The sequence below is a fragment of the Malus sylvestris genome, chromosome 15 (genome assembly GCF_916048215.2).
Source record: "Malus sylvestris chromosome 15, drMalSylv7.2, whole genome shotgun sequence".
NCBI lineage: Eukaryota > Viridiplantae > Streptophyta > Magnoliopsida > Rosales > Rosaceae > Malus > Malus sylvestris.
Window position 1 is genome coordinate 44,416,263 of NC_062274.1, and position 26,298 is coordinate 44,442,560.

Genomic DNA, 26,298 nt, shown 5'->3' on the forward strand with positions numbered 1-26,298 from the left:
AAATCTCTCTTTCTCTTGAACGATTCAGATTTCTCAATTCGCATACTCTGGACATAGAAATTCGAATTGAATCTCATTCCCAATAGCTTTTGACTTGAGAGATAAACGATGCTTCCTCTTCCCTATTCAATCTTCAATTTAGTATTCCATTAGTTCTCTGCTTAAAGGTGTAAATTGTTATTTACCTTATTAATATCTCTGGATTATTTTGTAATTTGAAAAAAAAATTAAAAAAAAAAATTGCAGCAGCCAATAGGATGAAGCGATTTCATTGCTTGTACTGGGCTCCAATCCAATAGCTAACATTGACTGCACTGAAAGTAACCTTTTTCTAATTTTGGTATAAGACTTGGCCAGAAAATAAACGTAGCACAGGCAGGCAGTAGGAAACAACTGTAATAATTAAAAAGAATTATCGTAAATAAATCTACTAATTAAGATTAAGTAATTAATTAATTACTTTCTTTTTTCTTCTTCCAACAATGTTGCATATTGTAAGAGAATATGACGGCATTTGATTCGAGAAATCTCTTGATGGTAGGTGGTTTGTTATTAGTGGATAACATTAACTTGTGATGTCGGTGTGAGACTTTTTTTTCCCTTCAAGTGGGTTGAATTCCAGAGGAAGGTTTAAATGTAGATTCACACTACTGTACTTAACTTATTCATTCATCCTATTGCAAATGGTAAATTGTTTTGGTAGATAGGACATTCATCTTTACCTCACTATGACTAGGTTCGAATGAATTTTGGGACTCCCGAACAAAATTTTTATCAAGACCGATGTAAATGCACTTTATCATTTTGTAGACTTATTCATTTATCCTATTACAAGCAATGACTTACCATGGTGAATGGAATTTTATTTTTAACCCATTGCACCCCTGCTTTGAACCTTTTGCTTTCTTCTTAAGAGTATTCACATTACTTGTAATAAAAAAAAAATATTTATCTGATTAATCAGTATCGTACCCACATTACTTGTAATAAAAAAAATATTTATCCAATTAATCAATATCGTACCCAATTTAAAAAAAAAACTCAGATTTGGAAACTAAATGAAATTTGGATTAGGTTAAGAAGAAACAATAACAAACCGAACTTTGAGGCGACAAAAAATTAAGCTGAGTTTGTTAGAACAGTTTTAGAACCTTGTTTACGAAGTAGATACTGTTTAATAAAAAGATCAAATATTTAAAAACTTGATTAAGTAAGGAACAATAATTAATAATTATCCGTTTAACATGAAATAAAATAAAAAATAAATATTTTTTCGGGCCCTGAAAATGAAAACAAAATAGACTGAAAAATAGCCTTTGCCTAGTTCCTAGTCAGACTTTCTCTCTCCTCTCTCGCTCTGCTTTTTATTCTGAGCTGTTGTGGGCAGTGAGTTGTAGTGCGACTCTTCATTTTAATGGCGTGAGTGTGTGAGGCGGTCGCAGACTGTACTATCACATACACTCACAGAAAAACCCAAAATTCAAAACCCTCTCTTTCTCTCTCTAGAAACCCCCATTGCCGAAAATCCAATCCGCAAACGACATTGACATACACGCAGTGATCGTCTTTCTCGCACTGCAGCAAACGCTCTCACTGATCGTTTGCGTGCTTCCGAATCGTTTTCCGACGTGGGTTTTCGGATTCTGAATCTGGGTTCTCTTTGTTTTTCCTGAGAAAGTATATTTTTATATATTTCTTGTTCTCTCACGTGTATTGTATATTATATTATATATAATACACACTATATTTTTATGTTGTATGTTGTATGTTGTATGATGTTCAAACTATCTGAGGAAGACATGAGGGTTTTACAGAGGGAAGAAGGAGGAGAGCTGGAAAAGCTCTGGAATGAGAATCCCACCAGGAATCAGCATTATTCCAGTCTTTTCCACCTCCTTCATCCTCCGCATCACCGCCACCCTCTCGGCGGCTCTCCGGTGAGCAGAGCCTCTCTGCCGTCGGAGTTCTTTCCGTCGAGCTCTTTCTCAAGTGGGTTATATTCCTCCGAGGACGGTTCTCCGTCTCTGTATTCAACCCCATTGGAAGAGGCAAAGTATCAAACACCTTACGTGAATGGGTTGTGGCTGGACTCTAAGCCGCCTGAGGATGGTCTGGGTTTGCCTGAGAGTTTCTATAGGCTGCATATTGGGGAGGAACAGGAGGGTGGGAATAAAAGGATGGGATTTGACAGAGGCCCGGATGGGACTGGACTCGGTGGTGGGTTTTTTGGGGGGAATAGTCCTTGGAATGCTGAAAACCATGGCCTATTTGAGAGTTCTAAGAACAATGTTTCGGATTTTGATGGTTTCCAACCTGCGGGATTCGGCCGTGGAGGGAGATATGATGGGAGTACGGAGTCAGCATTGCTTGGATTGCAGCCGAAATGCGCTGTTGGCGAATCAATGGGGTCTTTTTGTAATCGTGTGTACCCGAATGCATTGTATGGGCCTAGTGGTGTTAAAAGAATGGAACAGGGAGATGGCTGGTATCAGAGGAACCCATCTAGTGCTATGTCTTACCCTGATGAGGATTATTTTAGCTTACTACATGCAATGGGTTTTAATGGCGGAAAGAGTCTTACATATCCGATGACTTCCCCTCAGTTTCCCTCGGTTGAACAGTTGAATGTGGACAATCTTTCACATAACCATTCAATGATAAAACAATGGACTAGAGTGAATCCCACTAATGGGGTTCCTGAATCTTTCCAGTCCATGAATTGTGCAGGGGAACTTGAGGGTTACGGTTGCGAGGATAGTTTCATCATGCAAGGAAAACGGTTGAATCATGCCATCAATAAAGGTAGCAAGTCTTCGAAGGGATACAAGAACTCTTGCACTAAGATGGCAATGCAGACAGGAGAGAAAAGCTCTAGACTTGATCCCGATTCATATGATGGCGGAATGAGTGGAAATGAATGGAGCCAGAGTGACAATAGCTCGTTTAGGTCAGTACTAAGTTTAAGTTCATTGGCCGAGGTTCAGGGATATATATATTTCATTGCAAAGGATCAGTATGGCTGTCGGTTCTTACAAAGGATGCTTGATGAGGGGACCAGCCAAGATTTGCAATTAATATTTGACAAAATAATCAATCATGTTTTTGAACTTATGACGAACCCGTTTGGCAATTACCTAATGCAAAAGTTGTTGGATGTGTGCAATGAACAACAAAGAATGCAATTTGTAATCAGCGTGACAAAAGAACCTGGACAGCTTGTCAGAGTTTCCTTAGACACACATGGGTATATTCTTCATACTGTACTTATTTTTTGTTACAAAATTCGTAGTATTAGACCCTTACTAATATCCTGTTCCTGAATATAATTGGCGCTATGGTTTCAGGACTCGTGTGGTACAGAAGTTGATTGAGACTGTGAGAACAGGGAAACAGACCGTTTTAGTTAAATCGTCCCTTGAATGCGGTTTTCTTGATCTTATTAAGGATCCAAATGGTAATCATGTGGTACAACGTTGCTTGGACTGTTTTAGCAACGAAGACAATAAGGTATCCTTCTACTAAATTATTTTTCTTGTTAGCTTGATGGTTCAAATATGGCTCTTAAGAATAAATATCTTCTGCAATGAATACCGTCTAATTCATGTTTTCTTCTTATTCCGTTCTTGTGTTTTTTCATAAGTTTTATGTGGTCACGTAGAAAAGATAGCGTATGTATGCATATGTACCATGCAAATGCTGATGTGATACTAGCAAGAAAAAATATGTTGATCATAACTGTTATGCAAATTGTAAATGCAATATTTTGTGAAGCCATATTTTTCGTAGGCAATGTACTGTTTTGGTGCATTATTACCTTAAACCTTCAAATGTTAGCCATATAATTATTCTAATTCAACCAGCGATGTGTCTAATCCAACCAGTAAAACCTTAATGGCGTTTCATACTGATTACTTGGGTAACCTATATAGAATGTTTTTGTATAATACTGCTGGAAGTGCATATTCAAGGTGTGAACTGTTTCATTGGATGTGTGCACTGTGCTTGTAAATAGGGCAACAAACTATAAATCAAGTAATAGGTGGTGCCAAATTCCAATATCTTGCCTTTTGGGGCCAGCCACTTTAGTGTTGTTTTGTATCCTCATGGCACTAGACACTACCTTTGACCATTCTTTGGGAGGAAACTTAATCTTGCATTATAATCAATCTCACTAACTCTTCCTTGGCTAGTGTTTAATTTATCTTCGTCACAACTTTTGAACGTATAACGTTTCTTCTGCTGTTCATGCCGATGCCTAAAATAGTCCAAACTTAATCAGATGATAGTACAAAGCTCCGGAGAAGCTTTCAAGTTCAGTTGTGAACCCTGTTGAAACCAACCTCTGGACTAGGGTTCAAATAGATCTCTGTGAGGATCATTAGAGAGATTATCATGCCTCAGTTTTGAACCTTATTTCTTTTCCTTATATTCATCTAGTCCTCTGTAAGTTTCTGAAATATTCTCAGCGACTTCAGAAACATATTCTTCTGTTGGTGAAGTCAAATTCCCTGTACTGTTGATCTAAAGATCAGATGGAAGGTATATTACTGATAAGAAAAGATTGGCATCTAATCTTGCAGAATTTTATCTCTTAATAAAAAAAAGGTCGTACCCAGTGCACAAGGCTCCCGCTTTACGCAGGGTCTGGGAGAGGTGAATGTCGGCTAGCCTTACCCACATTTATGGAGAGGCTGCTCCCAAAGAATTTTATCTCTTAATACTGACAAAATTTTATTTTGATCTCTTAGTAAAGGAGTCATTCTGAGTATGCCGGGTTTGTTTCTGAAATCTGTTGGTGAGTTTGTACGCTAGGAAGTCAGTGGGGCAAGTTAGATGTATGCAAGTATACCACTCTCGGTAGTAGTGAAGACGTTAGTCTAAATTTAAAGACCACATTAATAAATAGTTCACTTGTCAAAACCAAAGACTATGAGCTTTTCAGTAGCAGTTCAAAAATTATACGAATCAACATGTCACCTAGCTTCTTTATGAGAACAATGAGAAGAACAAAAGAAATCGATGCAAAGAGATAAACTGAGGCGTTATTTCCAACATGTTTGATGCAAATCTAGTGTTCTATGGATTAGGCAATTTGTAAATTTGCTTTTGAGGCCTTGACTAAAGGGAAAGAAGCAGAGCTTCTCATAGCAGAGTAATGAGATGCTTCTTCAGATTTAATAGGTGACTGTAAGTCCGCTTTTAACAATCCTACCTGTCAGAACTCCAGCAGAAGATTGGTAGGATGAATTGGAATATATATTTACTTTGAAACTATTTTACAGAGATATGAGATAAAATATAAACAAGGACGAACAGACAAAATTATTGAAGTTCCAATGCTTTATGGACTGGTTATGTGCTTTCTGTAGGGCCTACTTTGTTTTCGTTGAAAAGACTCTAAACTTATTCTGTTAATCATCTGTTGTAGTTTATTTTTGATGCTGCTGCAAGATTTTGTGTTGAGATTGCAACTCAACGCCATGGATGCTGTGTACTACAAAAATGCATTGCACATGCCATTGGGAGACATCGAGATAAGCTGATCAATGAAATTTCAAGAAATGGGCTTCTCCTTTCGCAAGATCCTTATGGGTAATCATAAACGAGTGTCTTCAAACTGTCATAATTTCTGTTCTTTGCTGGCCATAAACCCCTAATATGATATGGTAATCCACTATTGTTTGATAAATTTTTTTTCTTGAGGAACCAAAAGTTTTCCAATCATCAATTCTTTGATCCACTTCAGATGCAAACTTAAATCGTATATCTTGTAATTAATAGCAGGCTTACAGGGACATGACTTTGAAGTTTATGAGAATCTACAGATTAAACCATTGTGTTACTTTATTCGTTTAATCTCTCTTGCCAATTAGAATTCGGTTTACTATCTTACAAGCTACTAACGATTTAATCCTTTATTCCGTGGAACAATTTGATTTGGCATTATGACTGATGTGTAGTCTTATTTTGTTCCATTTGATCCGCAGGAATTATGTTGTTCAATATATCATAGAGCTGAAGATCCCATCTTCCATGGCCAAACTGACTAATCAGTTAAAAGGAAATTTTGTACGCCTCTCCATGCAGAAGTGCAGTAGTCATGTTGTTGAAAAGTGCCTCAAGTATTTTGAAGAGAGCCGGCCAAAAATCATCCATGAATTGCTCTCAGTTCCGCGTTTTGATCAGTTGTTGCAAGACCCTTATGCCAACTATGTCATTCAATCTGCTCTTGGAGTTACCAAGGTTTAGAAATCTCACTCTCTCTCTCTCTCTCTCTCTCTCTCTCTCACACACACACACACACACACACACACACACACACACATGTTCTAATCGGTTTGTTTTGTTGGCAGGGCCCTCTTCATGCTGCTCTGGTCCAAGCAGTTAGGCCTCATACAATCTTACGCACCAGTCCATACTGCAAGAGGATTTTCTCAAAGGACCTGAAGAAGAAGTGATGTGTTTTAAGCCTATATCGGAAAGTTTTTGTTGTTGTTTTCTATGTTAATTACGAATAACTGCTCTCTTTTTGGCTCCCCTAGCCAAGATACGGGATGTTCGTCTAAATCTCTTACTGATCCCCAGATGAAGAGTGCAATCTTGGTTTTGGGATGGCATTAAGAAGTCTGAAGGAGTTAAAACAGAGTTTTGATTCGATATGATGCAGTTGCTTCTTGTAATATTCTGTTGTTTTTGTGTCTTTATCATAACTTTGGATGTATGATATTCCACTGTCGGAACTGTGGATTTCTGTTCGATGTTGTGTAAATGTGACGCCGTGGTTTCTTTCTTGAGGTTGAAGTTTATTTATATGTCCGGACAATCATCTCTTTCGTGTTATATATATGAACCGCTGGGTATTCCTCTAACGTTCAACCCCTCTTGTGCGCTAGTATGTGACAGGCCTTGTGAGACGGTACACAGCAATTCTATCCAGGAATTCCTTGCCTCTAAGAAACCCTTGGCGAGGTGTACAATTAAACCGCTAATTGTTTTGGTGCTATGAACAGGAATGTTTAACTTGAGCTGCAAGAAAGATGCATTGAAATAGTGAAAAAAAAAAAAAAACAGCTCTTCGATTGTAAAAGGACAACAAGCTTCCATTATTGTTGTCTATATAAGATCAGGAAACTTGCCTTTAGTCTCAAGTAACTACCTGGTTTTACGAAAGGTAACTATTTATATCAGAATTCTGTAGATAATTTTATTCGAACGGATAAGAAACAAAACATAGCCGTAAAAAGAACGCATCAGATTCAGATACATTGCCTCCCTCCAAAAGGAAGTTCAACTGTTAGACCGGAACAGATCAAGCATCCTCATGTCCAACCAGGGCCAGAAGCATTTTTTCATAATCTCCAGTAGTGTCCTTTTTAATGGCCTGATCCAGAGGGACGCTGTTCCTTTTGTGGTACAGGTCCTTAATAATCATCATGTCAACCTCAGCCCTCGTAGCGACAACTCTAGTGAGAGCTCCTTCATCTGTTCCTCGTTTGTTAATTGCCAGACGAAGAGACTTCTCAAAATATTTCTCAGGGCGGACCAAGCACTTTATCGTGGCCCTTACTATTGCAAGGTACTCATCCTTGGGGTCAGCTTTCAGATCCTGGGCATGGAAACACTCATCAAATCCAAAACCTTTTCGGATTCTGGTAAAAAATGGGTTTATGTATAACTCAACTGCGTACCTTGTTGATGTCATTCCCGAATTCATTTTTGTAGTGATTGAGCGTTGCATTGATCTGTGCTTTGCTCCGCGTAGCCAGAATCCTGATGATATCGTCATCATTGTAGGCCTTGTCTGAGATCTTCTCATGGAGTAGCTTAGCCTCGGATTTTGCCAGTGCCAGGTTCACCTCGTCTCCCTCATATCTGTATGAGCTAACAAGAGGGGCCAAAAGCTGGGCGGAGCAATGTTAGATGGTAAATTAGTAATCCTCTCTTCGGTGCAGAGACAACTGAAATCTTAAATGAAATAAAACTTGATAAACATATTAACATTGAACTTTCAGGACTTTGTATAAATAGGCTGAAAGAACTATTCTCCAGCAGCTTTACCTTGCGGAAGTCCCCAGTTGTGTGATGAGCAACATCCTCTTCGAGAGACTTCTTGTAGCGAGCGTGATAAGCCTGCCTTGCCAAAAGCAGTTCATGTGCAGACCTACTGCAGGCTATTTCCGCCAGAACCTGATTGCTTTTAGTCCACTTCTTCGTTGCTTCATTGGCCAAAAATGCATCGCGTTCAGCAGGATCAAGTGTCCAAAGCAGTACGATCCTCTGATTAAGAGAAATTCAGAAACACAAACACATCATTTTACCAATTACGACAAGCACGCAATCAAATTATTTGAACCAATGCTGAAAGAAGTGCATTCTTAAACTGACCTCAAAGTCACTTGTAAGTTCTTTTTCCAGTTCCTTGAGGAGATCTTCTCCATAAGCGTCTGCATAAGTTTCTCTGATTGCCTTTCTTTGAGCGGCATTTCTATGCCCCAAGATGGATATAACCAAGTCCTCATTTGTTCCCCATCCTGCAATCATATTTATCAAAAAAATTCAAAATTAAACAAGATCAAACAACATAAACATGAAAGCGACAGCACAAAAAACTGAAGATAGAATCTCTACTCCTGAGCAAATTCATATCGAAAGTGACAATATATTTCTAACCAATTGCTAAAAGGGTGATCAAAGCTATTTCAAACCATTCGGAATTCACCAGTGCAGCTTATTCATTAGCACTACGAATGAATTTAAGAATCAAACAGATTGAATAACTAGTTTCACTATATTTCTTCTGCAATCAAGGAACACATTTTCATATAGTAAGAAGTGAATAGCCTCCTCTTCCTTTATGGTTTCTAATCGTCAACGAATATTCATCTGTATTCAAAATTTGTTCTATATTTTTCATATTTGTCAAAACTATATTCTTCATGTCAGTTGGATCCTTCAAAACCTGCAGAAAATTTATATATAACAATCTTTTCTCTTCGTCTATGTAGATTGATTATCTCATACACATTTTCTTTTCCAGGTACAAATTTAATAGTACATAATTCTTTACAAAACCAAAAGAAGGCATTCACACGGGCCTTTCACCGATCCACCGAATTCATGTATATTGTCCCCCAACTTGTTTCTTATCACCTAAACAACACCGTCTGGTGTGGGGTGCTTATTACAAAAGGCCTCAGTGTAATTACAAGTAGAATCACACAATAAATCATATTTAATCTGTGAATTCTCTGATGTTGGATTCTTATATTCTTCAACAAACACAGATCTGAATCAGCATCGTTGGTCATTGAGAGAGAGAGAGAGAGAGAGAGGGAATTACCAGACCAAAAATGAATAACAAAATCCTTTCTCCATTACCAGTCCATTACCATCATGTTTAACACTAACAATCGGATCGGTCAATTGGGATTGGTCGATCATCAATCTTAAATCGAATTGCAAAATACGGGGTGGATATGATCAGAACAAGAAATGATGGCATGGAGTAGAAGATCAAGAGAAAGAAAAAAAAAAATGTAAGAAAAGAAGGAACCTTTGAAGGCTTTCTTGAGTTGCTCACAGTCTTCGGATGCAGCAGGTACTTGTGGAGGAACTCTTAGGGTCGACATCGTCACTTTTTCTTTCTTTCTCTGTCCCTGAGAAAATTGTAAACGTCAATGGGTCTGGCTTAATGCTCTCTGTCTGTTTGTATATATATACAAGGTTTTGGCAGCTTTCCATATATAGATAGAGTAATATATAGTATGGCCATTGCATTCTTCGCCACGTCAAAATCTATGTTCCTATTACATTGGTCCTGGTCATTGTATTCTAGCTTTGATTCCTCTCATCAAATTTTGTATACGGTAGATGAACAATATGTTTCATTCAAACTTTCTAATATCTGGTTAATAATTGAGCCATTCGATCAAATATTAACATCAAAATGCCTTGAAATGATGGAGTGTTTTCGTGAATATAGTTTGTTCTTTTTAGATGATGATATATATAAAGAAACTTTTTAGCCTATATGGTCTTTGATATTTGCATATATCTTCATTTTGGTTATTGAGATTTGAAATTAATAGAAATAGTCACTGAATTTGTCTATTATTAATCATTTGGTCATTCCATGAAAAATCTCCATTAAATTAGGCTAAAATAACAAAAATACCCTCAAATTTTGTCAAATCATTTGGCCTATTGTATATTAAATTGAGGGTGTTTTTATCATTTTGGTCCTTATTTAATATAATTTTTCATGGAAGAGCCAAAATAATCAAGGATGCACAAACTCAGGGATCACTACTATTGATTTTAAAAAGCCTATAAAGAATGAACTATTCAAATTATGATGTCCGTATAATAAAAATACATCAATCATATATCAGAGACAAGTAGGTTCTCCATGAATAAAACACAAGCATTATCCTTCTTCCAATTCCTCAACTTCGTCCATTGACTTGATACCAAAAATTAACATCTAGCTATTGGACGAAGTTGACGAATTAAGGTATGTGAAATACGAAATGAAGTCTAGGGAGGAAAGTGATACAGTTGCATATATGATATTGTCAAATATGTGTATCCATCTTCGATCTATGATATTATCGATCATGTCCCCGCTAATCTTTCTCCCGCTTCTCTCTTTTGCCACATAGAAAATAGAAATAAAATATAACATATACTAAAACTCAAAACCAAGGTCTAAAATATCGATGATATCGGAAATATCACCAAGGTCTAAAATATCGATGATATCGGAAATAACGGTAGTCCAAAAACACGGAAATTTCGATGAAAATATCAGGATATTATCGATATCGATAAAAATTGAATAAAAACCACGAAAATTGTAACAAAAACTTGGAAATTTTTATTGAAACTTTGCAGGATGTTTATTTAGTTAAGTATCTATTAGTTTATCACAAAAAATTGGAAGGAAATGCATTGCATGATGGATTTAACTGATTTAAGTTGATTATATAGTGAACTGGCAAACATTGTGCGTAGAAAATATGTAGTAATTAATGAAAGAAGTTTAAACATACCATAATCATTTTTATATAATGAATTAGTAAAATATTTTACACTTCATACATTGCATGGCAAGATACATGAGTGACTTAGTACCACATATAGTACCTATCAAGGTCTAAAATATCGATGATATCGGAAATATCGGTAGTCCAAAAACACGGAAATTTCGATGGAAATATCGAGATAATATCGATATTTTAGACCTTGGTCAAAACTAACTGATTTACTGTTCATAAGCACAATGTGCTTACGGTTTTGCCCCTGTTAAGTTTATGTTATTATTTCTTTGCCATTGTCTGGCAAAGTATATATATGTTTTATTTATTTATTTTATTTCTTTCTTCCCTCTTCCCTCTTCCCCTCGCTCTAATCCCCGACTTTGCCTCAGGGTTCGAACAAAACCCAAAATCACCACCTTCAGACGTTTTCCTGTTGCGGCTGGTCTGCAACCACAATTATTCGACTCAGGAGAGTCCCAACAATAACATTCGAGTTTTGCATGATTGAATCTACCCCTCGATCGAAGAGTTCCATAAGCCCAGCTTGCTGTGTTGTTTTTTTCGACGAAGATCCGAGTTTATTTCCCACCAATTTAAGGCCTTTCCGACCTTTTTTTGGGTCCGAAGAAGGTAATAATTTTACCGTACACCCTCGAATTATCTTACTTTGTGAGCTAATCAGAGTCTCTGTGTTCTTCGGCAAATTTTTCCCAAAATTTCTTTACAAATACCACTTTTCTCAATTTTTCTTGGTTTTTGCATACCCCTTTCTCAATTGAACCGAAGCATAGCATTGGAAAATTATGAGGGTTTTTTGTGGTAAATCTTCCAATTTTAGGAATTTGATGGTGTTTGTGTACCTATTTGCTCATCATGAGACTAATTAGAATTAGCAATCTTATGGCTGTGTTAATTAAGTCAGTCTAGCCAATTTTTAGCATGTTTAGGCGGTAGAAATTAAACTCAAAAGATGCTCGAGTGCTTGAATTTTTTAACAATGCTGCGCTAGAGGATCAAGCATTTTAACTTAATGCTGCCTCATTGGGTTGTCAGCTTTTGTACGGATGCAATTAGTATTATACAAATTCTGTTTCCATTGCACAAACAGTTTTCATTGACTAGGAATAGCTATGTATTTGTGCAATGAAATTTTAATTATATTCAATTATATTCACACGATATTTTAATTGACTAGGAATAGCTGAATAAATCAAATGGTACAAGAAGAACATCATTTTGGCAACGAAGAAGAAAATAGAGTGAAGTCCTGAGGAACAATTTAAAAAGTTGGAACATGTGAAACAAACACCCATCTTTTGTTCCTTATTGAACATAAGGATGCAAATAGAGTTTGATGTGAATGTAAATGGATTTTAATATATTCTACACATTTAACATAGTTATAAAACCCACAGCATCGTGCGGGATCAGTTGCTTGCTAGTAAAAATCTAAAGCAAATGAAATAGCTATTCCCGCGTTAGCAACAAATTTCCCCCCACATTTCTCTTATCATTTTTTAACTAATTGCACACTCTCCATTCCAAATACAAAAAACGAAGAAGTGTTCTCACAAAGTGTTCTATTTCATTGTAATTTTTTACGTGAAGTTTGGACTTTAATGGTCCTTACCTTTGTATAAAGCTTTACTTTTTAATGAAAATTACCTTGATTGACAATATATATATAAACTAAAAAGTATCGCACATACAAAATGTGTGGGCATATACTAGTTATTCGTAAGAATACATGCATTTGGTTCCAAAAAAGGGCATTTCCCCCTCTAATTGAAAAGTGTAAGGGAAAAAGAAAGTATTTTTAAAAAATTGATACAATTGAATTGAGATTTTGGGGGTTTGTACAATTTCAATTTCTCATCTTAGCCAGTCTTTGTTCCTATGCATGAAAATCAAGTCTTTGTTTGATTAACTTTTGTTTCTTCCTAACAAGGATAAATATAATTTTAACTGAAAAGCATTAAGCATCCTACATAAGTAAATAGAGGCCTTAGCAAACAAGTGCATTAAAAAGCTATAGTGAGGGAAACATCTACGAAGAATATTTCTTCTAAAGGGAAGGCTTGAAATTTATTTATCGGTCACATATACATTCTCTTGTTCTTAGGTAGTCAAATGATGAAGAACAAGCAATTCACCGCATATAATCATGCATAATGGCTTTGACAATTGCAGCTCATGAGTTGAGAAACTTGTTTCATTGTTAGACGCAATTGCAAACTAGAATTCAAGCATGAAAACACAATCTTTACAAGAGAGAGCAATTCCCTTGCTTCTTGATGCGTTGGAGGCAAAATGCGTTGGTCTAGAACATCCACGATCGGCATTTGGAGGGGTGGTAATGTAGATGTTGATGACGACCCGTTGGTCTAGAACATCCACGATCGGCATTTGGAGGGGTGGTAATGTAGATGTTGATGACGACGTGGGTGAAGAAGGTAGTGATGAGAAAGATGAGAAAAATATATAGGATGCCTTCCCATGATTGTTTGCAATGCGACCACTCTAAACCTATAAACACCACATTTTTCATTCACTACCATTGTATATGCAAGCTCTAGCTCAAAATAAGCTTATAGCAATGGGATTATTAGTATGTGGATGTGATAATTGAAAGTAAGTTAAAATCCTTCTTTATAATATATAAGACTTCACTGTTTAAAACATTTTGTTGTCATGAAGAACACCGGAGGAGAATTTATTTTCTATGAACCTAAATTACAAGGAAGATGGTTTTGGACCGCTATTGACAACTCAAATATCCATATACGGAATTCCTTCCTAGCTAACGGAGTAAAGGAATAATATTCTGCCAAAAATGAAAATGATAAACTGTATCAAACAACTAAGATAAAAAGAGCAAAACATACTTGGTGCAACGTATCCATATGTTCCTAGAACGATAGTCTAGTTAGTTGAGTCTGTATTTAAAAACTTTGTAGTGCCAAAGTCTGAAACATATATCCAGCAAAATATTTTTGCTTGATATTTCTCGATGTACAATCGGTGGTACGCAATCGTGGTTCATGTAATGCAAGGCATGAGCTACACCGCTAACAATGTTTACCTTTTTGCTCCATCCCACTTCTTTAGCTTCTTCATCTTTGCTACTAATTGTAGCCAAGCCTCTTTCAAGAAACTCGTACACCAAGAATGAGTATCGGTGGTGCAAACAGAAACCATAAAGCTTCACAATGTTCCGGTGTCTTATCTCTATCAGTGCTCTGATTTCATTCAAGAATCCCTTCTCCAAATTCTTCTTGCCATCCCACAAGTGATGGAGTTTCTTCATAGCGAAAATGTTGCCACATGACAAATTTGCTCTGTAGATGCTTCCTTGTCCTCCGCTCCCAATGCAATATATGGAATCAAAGTCTTCTTTCGCCCTCAAGATTTCGTCATACATTGACTTTCCATCAAAATTCAAAACTGAAAACGATATTCCTTAATGCATGTTTTTTTTTCTCCTTTATCCCGATGCTTCTTCTTTCCTTCCAGTACGAAGACAATTGTAAAGCAGAAAGAAGGAAAACTGCTGCTAGAAGGGTGAATGTGATTACAAATACCCGTTTGTGGTCCTTTGTTGAGCCATACCTATAGGGTTGCAAGGTCCAATGTTGCCGCACAATCCTTTATTCCCTTGTAAAGCTTCTGGCAGAGCTTCTCAAAATGCTTTGTTGTTGGGAAGAAGACTTTCCAATTCATTGTAAGATATGTTAACATATGACAAGCCATGCATGCCTTCAAAACTTGATGGTAGGAAACCAGAAAGATTGTTGTGGGAAAGATTGAGTGTCTCCAAACTCTCCATATTGCTGAATTCTCGTGGTATACTACCCTTAAGTGAGTTGTAACTTAAGTTTGGCCAATTAAACTAACTTCTCCAATTCAAGTGAAATTCCTTGAGAAAAATTGTTGTTGCTGAAATTCAGATGACAAGTCGAGATATTCAAGATATTCAAGATAATTAGTGATCCTAATTCCAATGGCATACGGCCCGAAAGTTGATTTCCATTCACATCAACTTCTGTAAAATAAGTCATTCTCCTGAATTCCTTCGGAATCTTCCCAACTAAAGTGATTTGAAAAAAGATCTAGCCCATGAATTTTTTGTGCATTTACAATATTAGGAGGTATGCTACCAGTAAGGTTGTTTGCCGCAATTAGTAGGGTTTCTAATTGTGGGCATTGTCCCCAGCTTTGTGAGATTTCCCCATAGAAGTTATTGTGGCTCAGATCCATAAATTAAAGATTTGGATATATAGTTACTTTCTTGAGATCTATTTCCTGTCAATTTGTTCCCATTAAGACCAAGTCTCATTACGCTCGTGTAGGTTTTCAAGCTTTTGGGGATTGGACCAATAAAATGGTAATTGACTATTGAAAAGTTTGCGAGTAGTCCACCGTTGCAAATATTTTGGGGGACATAACCAGAAAATTGGTTATTATACAATAATACATCAGTCAAATTCTTGGAGTTAGCTCTCTCTTGGGGGTTGGAGCCAGAGAGTTGTAAGACTTCCAAGTTTGTCAAGTTACCAATTGAAGTAGGAATTGAACCACAAAGTTTATTCACAATTAGACTAAGGATAACAAGGGATTTCAAATTCCATATCTCTTTAGGAATTGAACCACGGAGTTGATTGTCAGACAAATCTAGACTCACAAGAGATTTCAAGTTACCCATCTTTTTAGGCCATAAAGATTATTACAGTAGAGATAGAGAATGGCGGTAAGGTTTGTTAGATCACCTCCGGATGTTGGGATTGAACCATTGAACTTATTCTTGGACAAATCTAGCTCCAAGAGGTTTCAAATTACATATTTCTTTAGGAATAGAACTAGAAAGGTGATTGTTGAACAAGTGAATTCGGCAGCTGATTGGGTTGCCTCGTAGAGTTTAAGAAGGATGTGTCTGGAAGTTTGGGTTTCCATGCCCCTATCCGCTCTTGTGCATATCTTATCCACTAATGGTCTTCCCTGTCCTCCTTAGGGAGGCTAAGGGGCATTAGGTTCCCTGGTTTTGGTGACTAGAGTTTCTTCTCCAAGTCTTCTTATCATTTTCTAGGGTCATTTTGTTGAGATTTGAGTAATTTTTTTATTGATGAGCACTTGGTTTTTGAAGGGAGCAAGAAGAACAGAGAAGAAGCAGCTAGAGAGAGAAAGGGAATATTCACAACCGCAACACTCTAACCGTTGCAAAATGATGCTTCTCATTCATATTCATGCTTTTCTTACATTAGTCATCATCACCATTCAAATACATGAGCCCTTGTGATTATGACACATGGCAGTTACAAGGCATGTGAGTCATTGAAATGAATAACTAATCGAAGACCCTACACTTGGCATATGAGCTCAAGCTATCACAACAGAAAACAGTTACACAAAAGGGCAAACAGAAAATCTACTAAGTAAATCATTTACTAACAAGAAATTAGTAAGCAATTTACTTTTCAACACTCCCTTCTAAATTGCTAACTGATTTAACACCAAGTAGACTTCTTAGGTAGTTGAATCTATCTTTGGGCAAAACCTTTGTAAAGATATCTGCAATATGTTCTTCACTGTTGCAGTAAATCAGATCAACCACACCTTCTTAAATTGCATCTCTAATGAAGTGAAACTTTCTACCAATGTGTTTGGTTCTTTGGTGAAACATAGGGTTCTTTCACATAGCTATTGCACAGTTTATGCATAAGCCTTCCAAGAAACACTATGGAGTTGCTAAAAGAGTCTTAAGGTATATCCAAGGGACAATTGACTTTGGAATTGAGTATGTGATTGGAAAGTCTACTCTATTGATTGGCTACTGTGATAGTGACTGGAGTGGATATGAGAAGGACATGAAAAGCACCTCAGGGTTTGTTCTTTCATTTGGAAGTGAAGCATTCTTATGGGCTTCAGTTAAACAGCACAATGTGGCACTTTCAACTGCAGAAGTTGAGTATGTTAGTGCAACTGAAGCTCTAGTGGACATTCCGAGTTGGGGTGTGTCAATACGGATTTAGTATAATTTTTTTTAATAATTGGAACAAATTAATTTACTTCCCAATTAATGCAAATATATATATATCGCAAAAGGTAAATTTTTGGTATGATATGGATACAATTATTGCAATACAATAGCTTATATATATTTTATTTCACTTTTTCTACAACTTTTAATTTGGAATAAATTTAGGGGTTTGGGGAAATGGCATAGGTGTAAATAAATTGTATTAGTAGGTCAATAGTGTTCCGATATGGCTGCAAATTTTAAATTTGGGCTTTTATTGGAAGTTTATATGTAGATGAATTTTTATCTAGGAATCATGAATTGTAAGGGCCAAAATTTAAAGCACCTTAAAAAAATGCACATCACGTTTTATGTGCTCTTTTTCTTCTCATTCTCCATACTCTTCCATTACTGCAACAGGTTGAGGTTGAAACCCAGCTCCGGTTAACTGTCATTTATCATTAGTATCACTCACCGATCATGGCCTTTTCCCTCCTTGTATGCCCCTCTACAACCCCAACATCTACCTCGACGTGATGGATGCTTGAGTTGTTGCGTTGGAAGCATATGTGGCTGCTCTATCTGATTCCATGGATGCTCGCTTTGCCGCTTATTTGAGCAATTCCGTCGTGAATTAGCTTGCACGGGCGGGGGTGTCAGCTTCTCTTCTGGCGTTGAAGTTCATCCAGCTCATATCCTCACAGATCTAGCTGATGCTCATGATTTGGAACCCAATCGCACTCCTCATCGTGATTTCTTGGATGCTGGTGGTGGTACGCCACAAGCTCAATGGCAACACTGCATTGATTTTCCTCGTTTTGTTCTCGATGATGATCCCCTTGCTTGGATCTACAAGGCGGATCATTTCTTCAATTATTATCCCATTTTTGAACACCAGAAAGTGGTCATTGTCTCCTTCCATCTAGACGGTGAAGCTTTACAGTGGTTCCGATATGGATAAATTGCTTGCAATATACTCCTCACTGGAAGGATTTTACGAGAGCTTTCTGCTACGAATTTGGTCCCAATGAGTTTGAGGATTGTGCTAAAGCGTTATTCAAGCTTCACCAGACAGGTACACTCAAAGATTATATACTCGAATTTCAGCGTTTGGCTAATTGTACCACTGATTTGGGCCCTATACTATTGAAAAGTTGTTTCCTAGGGGGTCTTAAGCATGAACTTAAATATGATGTGAAATTGCCGTCCTACTGATGTTCATGAGGCCATTTCTTTGACTATGCAACTTGATGCTAAGTTCACTGATCTTAGGGTTGGCTATACTAAGATTACTCCCAATTTTAGGTTTCCTGCTACATCTTCCCTTACATCCAACCCCTTACCTTATAGACCACCTAACTTGCCTATCAAGCACCTTACCCCTGAAGAAATTCAGGGAGAGAATGTAGTGTTGGTTATGTGATGCAGTGTGTTAACAAATAGTTGCTTATGCTTAATCTGTTAAACACTGAGAAGGATAGTGAAGAACCTATAAGTTAATTACAGCCTGCCCTCCAACAAATGGAACTTAGTGAGTTGCATTCTATGGCACTACTGCTAAGTAAACCATTAAGACAATGAAAGTTGAGGGTATAGTTAAGGGTCAACTTGTGAAAATTCTCTTAGATTCTGGTAGCACCCATAATTTTGTGGAATCTAGATTACTGAAAAGGCTTGGTTGGCAATCTCAGACAACCAAACCATTTGAAGTGATGATAGCTGATGAAGGAAGGGTAAAAAGCTATGGTTGCTGCCTTAATACTCCATTAACCCTTGGTGGATATAACTATGAGATAGATCTATTTGCTCTACCTCTAGGAGGTAGTGATCTAGTACTCGAGGTCCAATGGCTTTCTTCCATAAGCCATGTCTTCTGGGATTTCCAGCTTATGACTCTTGAATTCTAAGGGTAGTGTCCAATATAAACTCATTCATCTGGAGAGTGGTTATCCCCTCATCCAAGAGGTTTCTTTGCACCAACTTGATAAAGAAATCAATAACTCCAATCTAGGGCTCTTTTTATACTCCATGGAGGCCAAGAAGTTAGAAACCTGTGATTTCAATCTCACTCAGTTATGTGACTTACATAATATATTGGGACAATTAGGAGACATTTTTGGCTTGCCTACCAAGTTACCTCCCTCAAGGGATCATGATCACCAAATTCCCTTAATCCCTGGTGCTTAGCCTCCTAACATCAGGCCTTATCACTATGGACCACTCCAAAAAATTGAGATTGAGATGGTTGTCAAAGAACTGTTAAATGTAGGTTTCATCAGGCCCAATCACAGTCCATTTTCTTGTCTAGTACTTTTGGTCAAGAAAAAAAAAGGGCACCTAAAGGGTTTGCATGGATTATACAGAATTGAATTCTATAACCATCAAAGACAAATATCCCATCCCACTCATTGATGATCTTCTGGATGAGCTTTTTGGAGCTCAGTATTTTCCAAACTTGATTTGGGGTCTGGTTACCATCAAATCCTCATGCATCTTGCAAATATTGAACAAACAAGTTTTAGAACACATGAGGGTCACTATGAATTTTGAGTGATGCCCCTTAGGTTATTCAATGCCCTCGCCACTTTTCAAAATCTTATGAATGATATTTTCAAACCTCATATGAGGAAATTCATCCTTGTATTTTTTTTTATGACATTCTGGTTTATAGCAGGAGACATTACTTTTAGCATTTTACAGAAACATCAGCTTTTTGTCAAGAAGAAAAAAATGCGCTTTTGGTCAAAGTAGGATTGAATACTTAGGGCACATTGTTTCCAAAAATGGGGTTTAGGTTGACCCTTCCAAAATCAGGTGTATTGTGGATTGGCCTATTCCTGCTAATGTTAAAGCTTTAAGGAGATTTCTAGGGTTGATAGGGTATTACAGAAAGTTTGTCCCAGGTTATGGTAAGATCTCCCAGTCTCTTTACCAACTTACCAAAAAGGGTAACCTTCATTAAACCCCTGAAGCTACAATGTCTTTCAAACCCTTAAGGACATTATGGCATCTCCACAAGTCCTTACACTGCCCAATTTCAGTCTTCCCTTTGTCCTTAAGTGTGATGCTTTTGAAAATGGCATTGGTGATGTGCTCTAGCAGCAAGGCAAACCCATAGCTTTCAACAATGAAGTTCTAGGTCCAAAAATCAAGCTCTATCTACATATGAAGGAGAGCTTATTGCCATAGTACATGTAGTGAAAAAAAAAATGGCAAAATTACTTACAGGAAAGGCATTTCATTATCAAAACAGACCATAACAATTTAAAGTATTTTCTAGATCAAAGGGCCGAGACTCTATTCCAACAAAAATAGGTGTCTAAATTGCTAGGTTTTGACTATGAGATCCAATATAGGAAAGGAATTGAAAATCTAGTAGTTGGTGCCCTATGTAGATTGCAAGAGCCTATTTCACATGATGCAAGTCATTCCACTACCATATATGACAATATGTGCTTGATGGCTGTGACTTATCCATATTATGGGTGGTTAGATAAGTTGAGAAGACATAATGAATATGATGAGTGGATTCAGGGCAAATTGCAAGAATGATCAAGTATGGATCCTAGCTTGGCTACCAAGATTACTACATCTAAGTTTAAGTTTGACAATTACTTTCTTAGATACAAGTCTAGTATTATGATGAGTCCCATTTCTCCCTAGAAGGCTAAAATCATAGAAGAGCATCATGACACTCCAGTTGCAGGTTATCAAGGAGTACTCAAAACATACCAAAGGATAAAGAAAGGTCAAGTTGTATGTAGCACAATGCAATATCTGTCAACAAAACAAGTATGAAACCATATCCCCTCCAGGATTGATTCAGCATCTACCTATTCCCCAGCATGTTTGGCAGGATATTAGCATGGATTTCATCACAGAGCTGCCCCCTTGTAGAGGAAAAACTGTGATTTTTGTTATGGTTGAAAGGCTTACAAAATATGGCTTTGGCACTTCCATTTATTGCATCCTTGGTAGCTCAAATGTTTGTTGACAATGTTTTCAAGCTTCATGGCATGCCTGCCACCATTGTCATTAACAGAGAATCAATTTCCCTAAGTGTCATCTGGAAGAAGTTCTTCAACTTGCAGGGTTCTAAGCTCTGCATGAGTTCAGGCTACCACCCTCAAACGGATGGGCAAACTGAGGTGGTTAACAAGTGTGTAGAGACCGATTTGAGATGCTTTGTTGGAATTCAACCTAAAAATGGGTGGAATGGTTGTCGTGGGCATAATGGAGCTATAATACATCTTACCATTCATCTTCAAAATTCGCACCTTCTAAATTGGCTTACAATTATCCTCTTCCCATTATAACTGCTCATGAAGTTGGTACTACTAAATTGGACTCAATGGAGCATTGCTTGCAAGAAAGGGATAAGAATGCAGGCTAACAAGCACAGAACTGAAAAAGAATTCTATGTGGGGGACTTTGTGTATCTCAGGTTAGTTCCTTATCAATTACAGACTTTGAATTGTTACTCTTTCCACAAACTACATCCTAAGTTTTATGGCCTTTATAAACTATTGGAAAGTGTTTATACCATACTTGACCAATCTCAAAACTACTGAGCACCGGTCAACGTTATACCGTCAAGGACCCAAAAGAGTTTCCCTCCAACCAAGAGGCCAATCACAGCACAACACGTGTTGACATCAGAAGCCAATCATAGCGCGACACGTGTCAACATCAGAAGCCAATCACAACACGACACGTGTCAACATCAGAAGCCAATCACAACACGACACGTGTCAATGTCAAAATGAAACTAGAAACTCTCTTCTATAAATAGAGATCATTCTCTCATAATATTTCCTAATGTCATTTGTACTAAATCATTCACTTGTACTCACTAAATGAGAGCTTGAACCTATGTACTTGTGTAAACCCTTCACAATTAATGAGAACTCCTCTACTCCATGGACGTAGCCAATTTGGGTGAACCACGTACATCTTGTGTTTGCTTCCCTATCTCTATCTGTTTACATACTTATCCATACTAGTGACCGGAGCAATCTAGCGAAGGTCACAAACTTAACACTTTTTGTTGTACCAAAGTCCTCACTGATTTTGTGCATCAACAGAAAGAATTGGTCATGTGGCTTATAAATTGTAGTTACCTGAGGGCTCTAAAATTCACCTAGACTTTCATGTTAGTTGTCTCAAGAAGCACTTGGGCAATTTGGTTCAACCAGTTGCGGTGTTACCAAATGTCACATGGGAGGATTTAGTTCAAGTGCAGCCTCACTCAGTGCTAGCTCGGAGGATTTACAAGAAAGGACAAGTTACATGAGTGCAACTGCTTATGCATTAGGTTGGTCAAGGTGCTGAGGAAGCAACTTGGGAAGATTTCGACGAATTTCAAAATCAAGTTTCCAGAGTTTCAGTTGTGAATCTTGAGGACAAGGTTGTCATAAGGGAAATTAACTTGGCTGCTGGACAATTTAGCAGCCAAGTCTTGTTCATCATAAGGGGGGAATAATGATAGGATCCTTTATTTAGTGACTTACTTAATCACTAAGAAAAATAGTTTTTTTAATGTAATTTGTTATTTTGTCATTTGTGGAGTCTGTTGGACTGGAATGCCTTGTTGGCACTTCCGGGTCCAGTCCCTTTAGATGGAGCAATGGCTCTCTCACTTTACCAACGGTTATATGAAAAATATATTTTTTTTTTTAAATACACAGCAAGTTTTCTGTGCTCTTCTTCTCCATTCTCCATATTCCTCCATTACTGCAACAGGATGAGGTCGAAACCCAGCTCCGGTGAACTGGTATCTATCAGAGGTTAGATTCTTCTGGGTTTGATTTTGAAATCAGGCTTTCCATTTGAAGAAAGCCTCTGCTTCAGTAAAATTAGCAGAATCGAAAGCAACATTTTGCGCGGAAATAAGCTTGGCATACAAGATAATGCAGGCTAGAGAGCAAATTTGATCAAAGTTGAAGATGCCATTCGTTTTGTTTTGGTGAGAAAATGTAGTTCAGGTGGCTAAATTTATAATGCAATCTTCTGTTACTGTTCTGTTTCGATGTTGAATTCACACAGTAGACCGCAAGCTTCAGAGCTAAAGACTTCTGACTATAGAGATGTCTCCTTTTCTTTCTAATCATTAAAACTCCATCCATTTGATGAACGGTGCATTTTGTCGTTGAAACGAAACAAAAATAATTTGATAGGCAAGCCGTAACCACCTTGCAAATATCTGATGGCACACAAAGAAGTAAAGAACTTACAAAATTACAAGACCAGTGGAATTCCCAAGTACCATTACTTACGATGATTTGAAATTTCATAAGAAATTTCGTGCATGGTAGGCCTAAACTCTGGATTTGCATTTAAGCATACAACCGCTAGCTTTAGGATAGTAAGAACTTCATCCAGAATTTTACCAGTCGGATGCGCAAGGCGATAATCCAACAAATCCGGCAACATTTTGTCTGTCCTGATTGCAGATGACAACAAAGACTCCACTAGAATGCTAGGGTACTTTCCTTTAATCACTTCCAGTGATAACACCCCAAAGCTGTACACGTCGCATTTCTCTGTCACCTTCATTGTGTAAGCAAGCTCTGCGACAAAGGGTAAACATTTTTTTTAGGAGAGAGATGTTGCATGAAATCTACACTTTAACAACACAACATGTTTAAATTGTATAGTAAGAAAAAATTTGTGGACTATTATATACTATGTATTACCTGGTGCTACGTATCCAATTGTGCCTGCAACTGCAGTCCAGTTAGATGAGTTATAATCTAGAACCTTAGCAGTGCCGAAGTCAGAAATCCGAACTTCATATGCATCATCTAGCAACATGTTCTTGCTGGATATGTCTCGATGAACAATTGGTGGAGACACGTCAGAGTGCATATAGGATAAACCATGAGCCACACCTTTAATGATATTCACCCTCTTGCTCCAGTCCAACTTCTTAGCTTCCTCATCATTGGCCAATATTGAAAACAAGCTACCCCTTTCAAGGTACTCGTATATCAAAAATGAGTGCCGCGAATGTTGACAGAAACCATAAAGCTTAACAATGTTCCGATGGCGTATCTCAGTTAATGCCCTTACCTCGTTTAAGAACTCTTTTCGATTGCTCCACTCACCACCATCACAAGGGCTGTGGAGTTTCTTTACTGCTACCAAGTCATCCGAGGGCAGCATTGCTGTGTAAACACTTCCAGCTGAGCCTCTCCCAATGCAATATTTCGCATCAAAATCCTCAGTTGCTTTTATGATTTCTTCATACAATATTTTTCCATCAAATATCGATATTGCGAGCAATTCGAACTCTTTGGGTTGAATGTCACTTTGTTCGTTTTGTTGGAATTTCCTTTTTCTTCTCAAAGTGATATAGATTCCATAGAAAGCAATTATAAATACCCCAAAAGCAGGAAGCATGATCAAGAAGCACACAAAACCAATTTTAGAGTTAGGCTTCTTTTTTCTAGGACTATTTTTGCAGGGCTGCAGACCTGTAACATTCCCACACAAACCTTTGTTCCCTTGCAATGCCTCTACTGGAGCCTCCTGAAATGCTTTGTTGCCTGGAATCGGACCCCATAATTGATTGTATGATACGTCGACAAACTCCAAGCCACGAAGTTCCTCAAAAGCACGTGGAACAACACCAGAGAGGTTATTGTGAGAGAGATTTAGTGTCACCAAGCTTTCTAAATCACTAAATTCAGTTGGTATCCCTTCAGCAAGCGAGTTATGACTCAAATCTAGTACGGACAGCTGCATTAACCTCCCTAACTGAGTCGGAATTTCATAGCTCAACTTGTTGGCGCTCAAATTCATGTGGTGCATTTTCACAAAGTTCCCTATGCTGCTTGGAATTGACTGGCTCAAGTTGTTAGTGGACAGGTCAAGATACTCAAGATCAGTCAGTGATCCAAGTTCTTGTGGTATACCGCCCGAAAGTTGATTTTCATTGAGTATAAGCTTCACCAAAGAAGTAAGCCTTCCAAGTTCCATAGGGATCTTCCCAACTAAATGATTTGAAGAAAGATTAAGCAAATGTAGTTGAGTCAAGTTTCCAATCTCAGCGGGTATGAAACCAGTAATATTATTCCCTGCAATCTCAAGATTTTTTAGCCGCAGAGACCTACCCCATTTATGTGAAAGTTCACCATAAAATCTGTTGTTGCTTAGATTTATGTAATCCAAGTTCGGATAAACACCAAAATCTTCAGATATGTTTCCAGTGAGCTGGTTTCCATCAAGGCGGAATCTGTACAAGGTTGTGCAGTTCCTCAAGCTCTTGGGGATTCGACCTGTGAGACGGTTGCCATTTGCAGTGAAATTCATAAGCAGTCCACCCCGGCAAAGGCCCTCTGGCAAATGACCGGTGAAATTGTTTCTGGCAAGCCTCAGAACAGCCAAGTTCATGAGATTTGATATCACTTGGGGAATGGAACCTGAGAGGCGGTTGTCACGTAGTTGTACAACTTGTAATCTGCTCAAATTCGCGATCGACATGGGAAGAGGACCACTGAGTCTATTCTCCATGAGATTTAGAACAACAAGAGACTTAAGCTGGTCTATTTCTTGAGGGACTGAGCCATTTAACTTGTTTTTATTTAGGTACAGGTTCTCGAGATTTTCTAGGAAACAGATTTCTGGTGGAATTTTACCCGACAACTTATTATCCGAGAGATCAAGATATATGAGTTTCGAGAGGGAGCTGATTTGAGGTGGGATGGAATCAAAGAGCTTATTCTTGCTGAAATCAAGGTATACAAGATTAGGGAAGGAGACAAACGGAAATTCTTGTAGCCTACCTTGTAAACCGGAGTTGGTAATGTTTATCTTGCTGACACTTCCTGCAGGGTTACATGAAATCCCAGTCCACATATTACATGGGTTTTCATTAGCTTTTTGATTTCTTGAAGAATTGGTGGCGTTGCTGGGAAGGTAAGTCCATGAGCTTAGATTTTGGAGCTGGGTTTGGTTTTGAATGCTGGCTTTCCATTTGAGAAGAGCCTCTGCTTCATCATTAGAACTAGCAGAAGCGAACGCAACGTAGTTTGGTGACAAAAGCAGCAGAACATACAAGATAAGGCAATAAGCAAGAGAGCATACCTTATCACCAGTTGGATTTCTCATGGCTTTTATTTGAGCATACAGTGTTTATTCAGGGCTTGAATGATTTATTTGCAATGCCATTAGATGTTATTCTGCCATCCTGCTTATTTCAAGATGGTGTGCTGAAGACTTTGAAAATACTTCAGTAAAACACTC

At 37.7% G+C, this 26,298-nt stretch overlaps 3 protein-coding genes, 1 long non-coding RNA gene and 1 pseudogene across 4 annotated transcripts; 2 read left to right on the forward strand and 3 right to left on the reverse strand.

The window, feature by feature from the left end:
• Nucleotides 1-1,353: 1,353 nt before the first annotated feature.
• On the forward strand, nucleotides 1,354-6,794 carry LOC126601543 (putative pumilio homolog 7, chloroplastic). The gene is made up of 5 exons (XM_050268261.1): nucleotides 1,354-3,244; nucleotides 3,345-3,507; nucleotides 5,429-5,592; nucleotides 5,988-6,243; nucleotides 6,354-6,794. The coding sequence occupies exons 1-5, from the start codon at nucleotides 1,752-1,754 to the stop codon at nucleotides 6,456-6,458; spliced, it is 2,181 nt and encodes a 726-aa protein (XP_050124218.1). The 5' UTR covers nucleotides 1,354-1,751; the 3' UTR covers nucleotides 6,459-6,794.
• A 285-nt stretch (nucleotides 6,795-7,079) lies between these two features.
• LOC126601547 (annexin Gh1) lies at nucleotides 7,080-9,709 on the reverse strand. Its single transcript, XM_050268265.1, has 5 exons — nucleotides 9,554-9,709; nucleotides 8,386-8,531; nucleotides 8,059-8,277; nucleotides 7,689-7,901; nucleotides 7,080-7,606 (listed from the first exon to the last, which is right to left on the reverse strand). The coding sequence occupies exons 1-5, from the start codon at nucleotides 9,627-9,629 to the stop codon at nucleotides 7,310-7,312; spliced, it is 951 nt and encodes a 316-aa protein (XP_050124222.1). The 5' UTR covers nucleotides 9,630-9,709; the 3' UTR covers nucleotides 7,080-7,309.
• A 1,666-nt stretch (nucleotides 9,710-11,375) lies between these two features.
• On the forward strand, nucleotides 11,376-12,487 carry LOC126601553 (uncharacterized). Its single transcript, XR_007615763.1, has 2 exons — nucleotides 11,376-11,669; nucleotides 12,235-12,487. It is a non-coding gene; the product is annotated as an uncharacterized LOC126601553 (long non-coding RNA).
• Nucleotides 12,488-13,157: 670 nt separating this feature from the next.
• Nucleotides 13,158-15,741, reverse strand: LOC126603007 (probable leucine-rich repeat receptor-like protein kinase At1g35710; annotated as a pseudogene).
• A 7,451-nt stretch (nucleotides 15,742-23,192) lies between these two features.
• Nucleotides 23,193-26,260, reverse strand: LOC126601542 (MDIS1-interacting receptor like kinase 2-like). Its single transcript, XM_050268260.1, has 2 exons — nucleotides 23,748-26,260; nucleotides 23,193-23,621 (listed from the first exon to the last, which is right to left on the reverse strand). The coding sequence occupies exons 1-2, from the start codon at nucleotides 26,161-26,163 to the stop codon at nucleotides 23,320-23,322; spliced, it is 2,718 nt and encodes a 905-aa protein (XP_050124217.1). The 5' UTR covers nucleotides 26,164-26,260; the 3' UTR covers nucleotides 23,193-23,319.
• Between the last annotated feature and the right edge of the window lie 38 nt (nucleotides 26,261-26,298).

Coding starts and splice junctions, on each gene's coding strand:
- LOC126601543 (XM_050268261.1), top strand. CDS start 1,752: ATGTTGTATGTTGTATGTTGTATGATGTTCAAACTATCTGAGGAAGAC. Junction 5,593..5,987: donor CTTTCGCAAGATCCTTATGG/GTAATCATAAAC, acceptor TTTGATCCGCAG/GAATTATGTTGTTCAATATA. Junction 6,244..6,353: donor CTGCTCTTGGAGTTACCAAG/GTTTAGAAATCT, acceptor TTTTGTTGGCAG/GGCCCTCTTCATGCTGCTCT.
- LOC126601547 (XM_050268265.1), bottom strand. CDS start 9,629: ATGTCGACCCTAAGAGTTCCTCCACAAGTACCTGCTGCATCCGAAGAC. Junction 8,532..9,553: donor ACTCAAGAAAGCCTTCAAAG/GTTCCTTCTTTT, acceptor ATATGATTGCAG/GATGGGGAACAAATGAGGAC. Junction 7,607..7,688: donor TCGGGAATGACATCAACAAG/GTACGCAGTTGA, acceptor TTCCATGCCCAG/GATCTGAAAGCTGACCCCAA.
- LOC126601542 (XM_050268260.1), bottom strand. CDS start 26,163: ATGAGAAATCCAACTGGTGATAAGGTATGCTCTCTTGCTTATTGCCTT. Junction 23,622..23,747: donor AATTGGATACGTAGCACCAG/GTAATACATAGT, acceptor CCTTTGTCGCAG/AGCTTGCTTACACAATGAAG.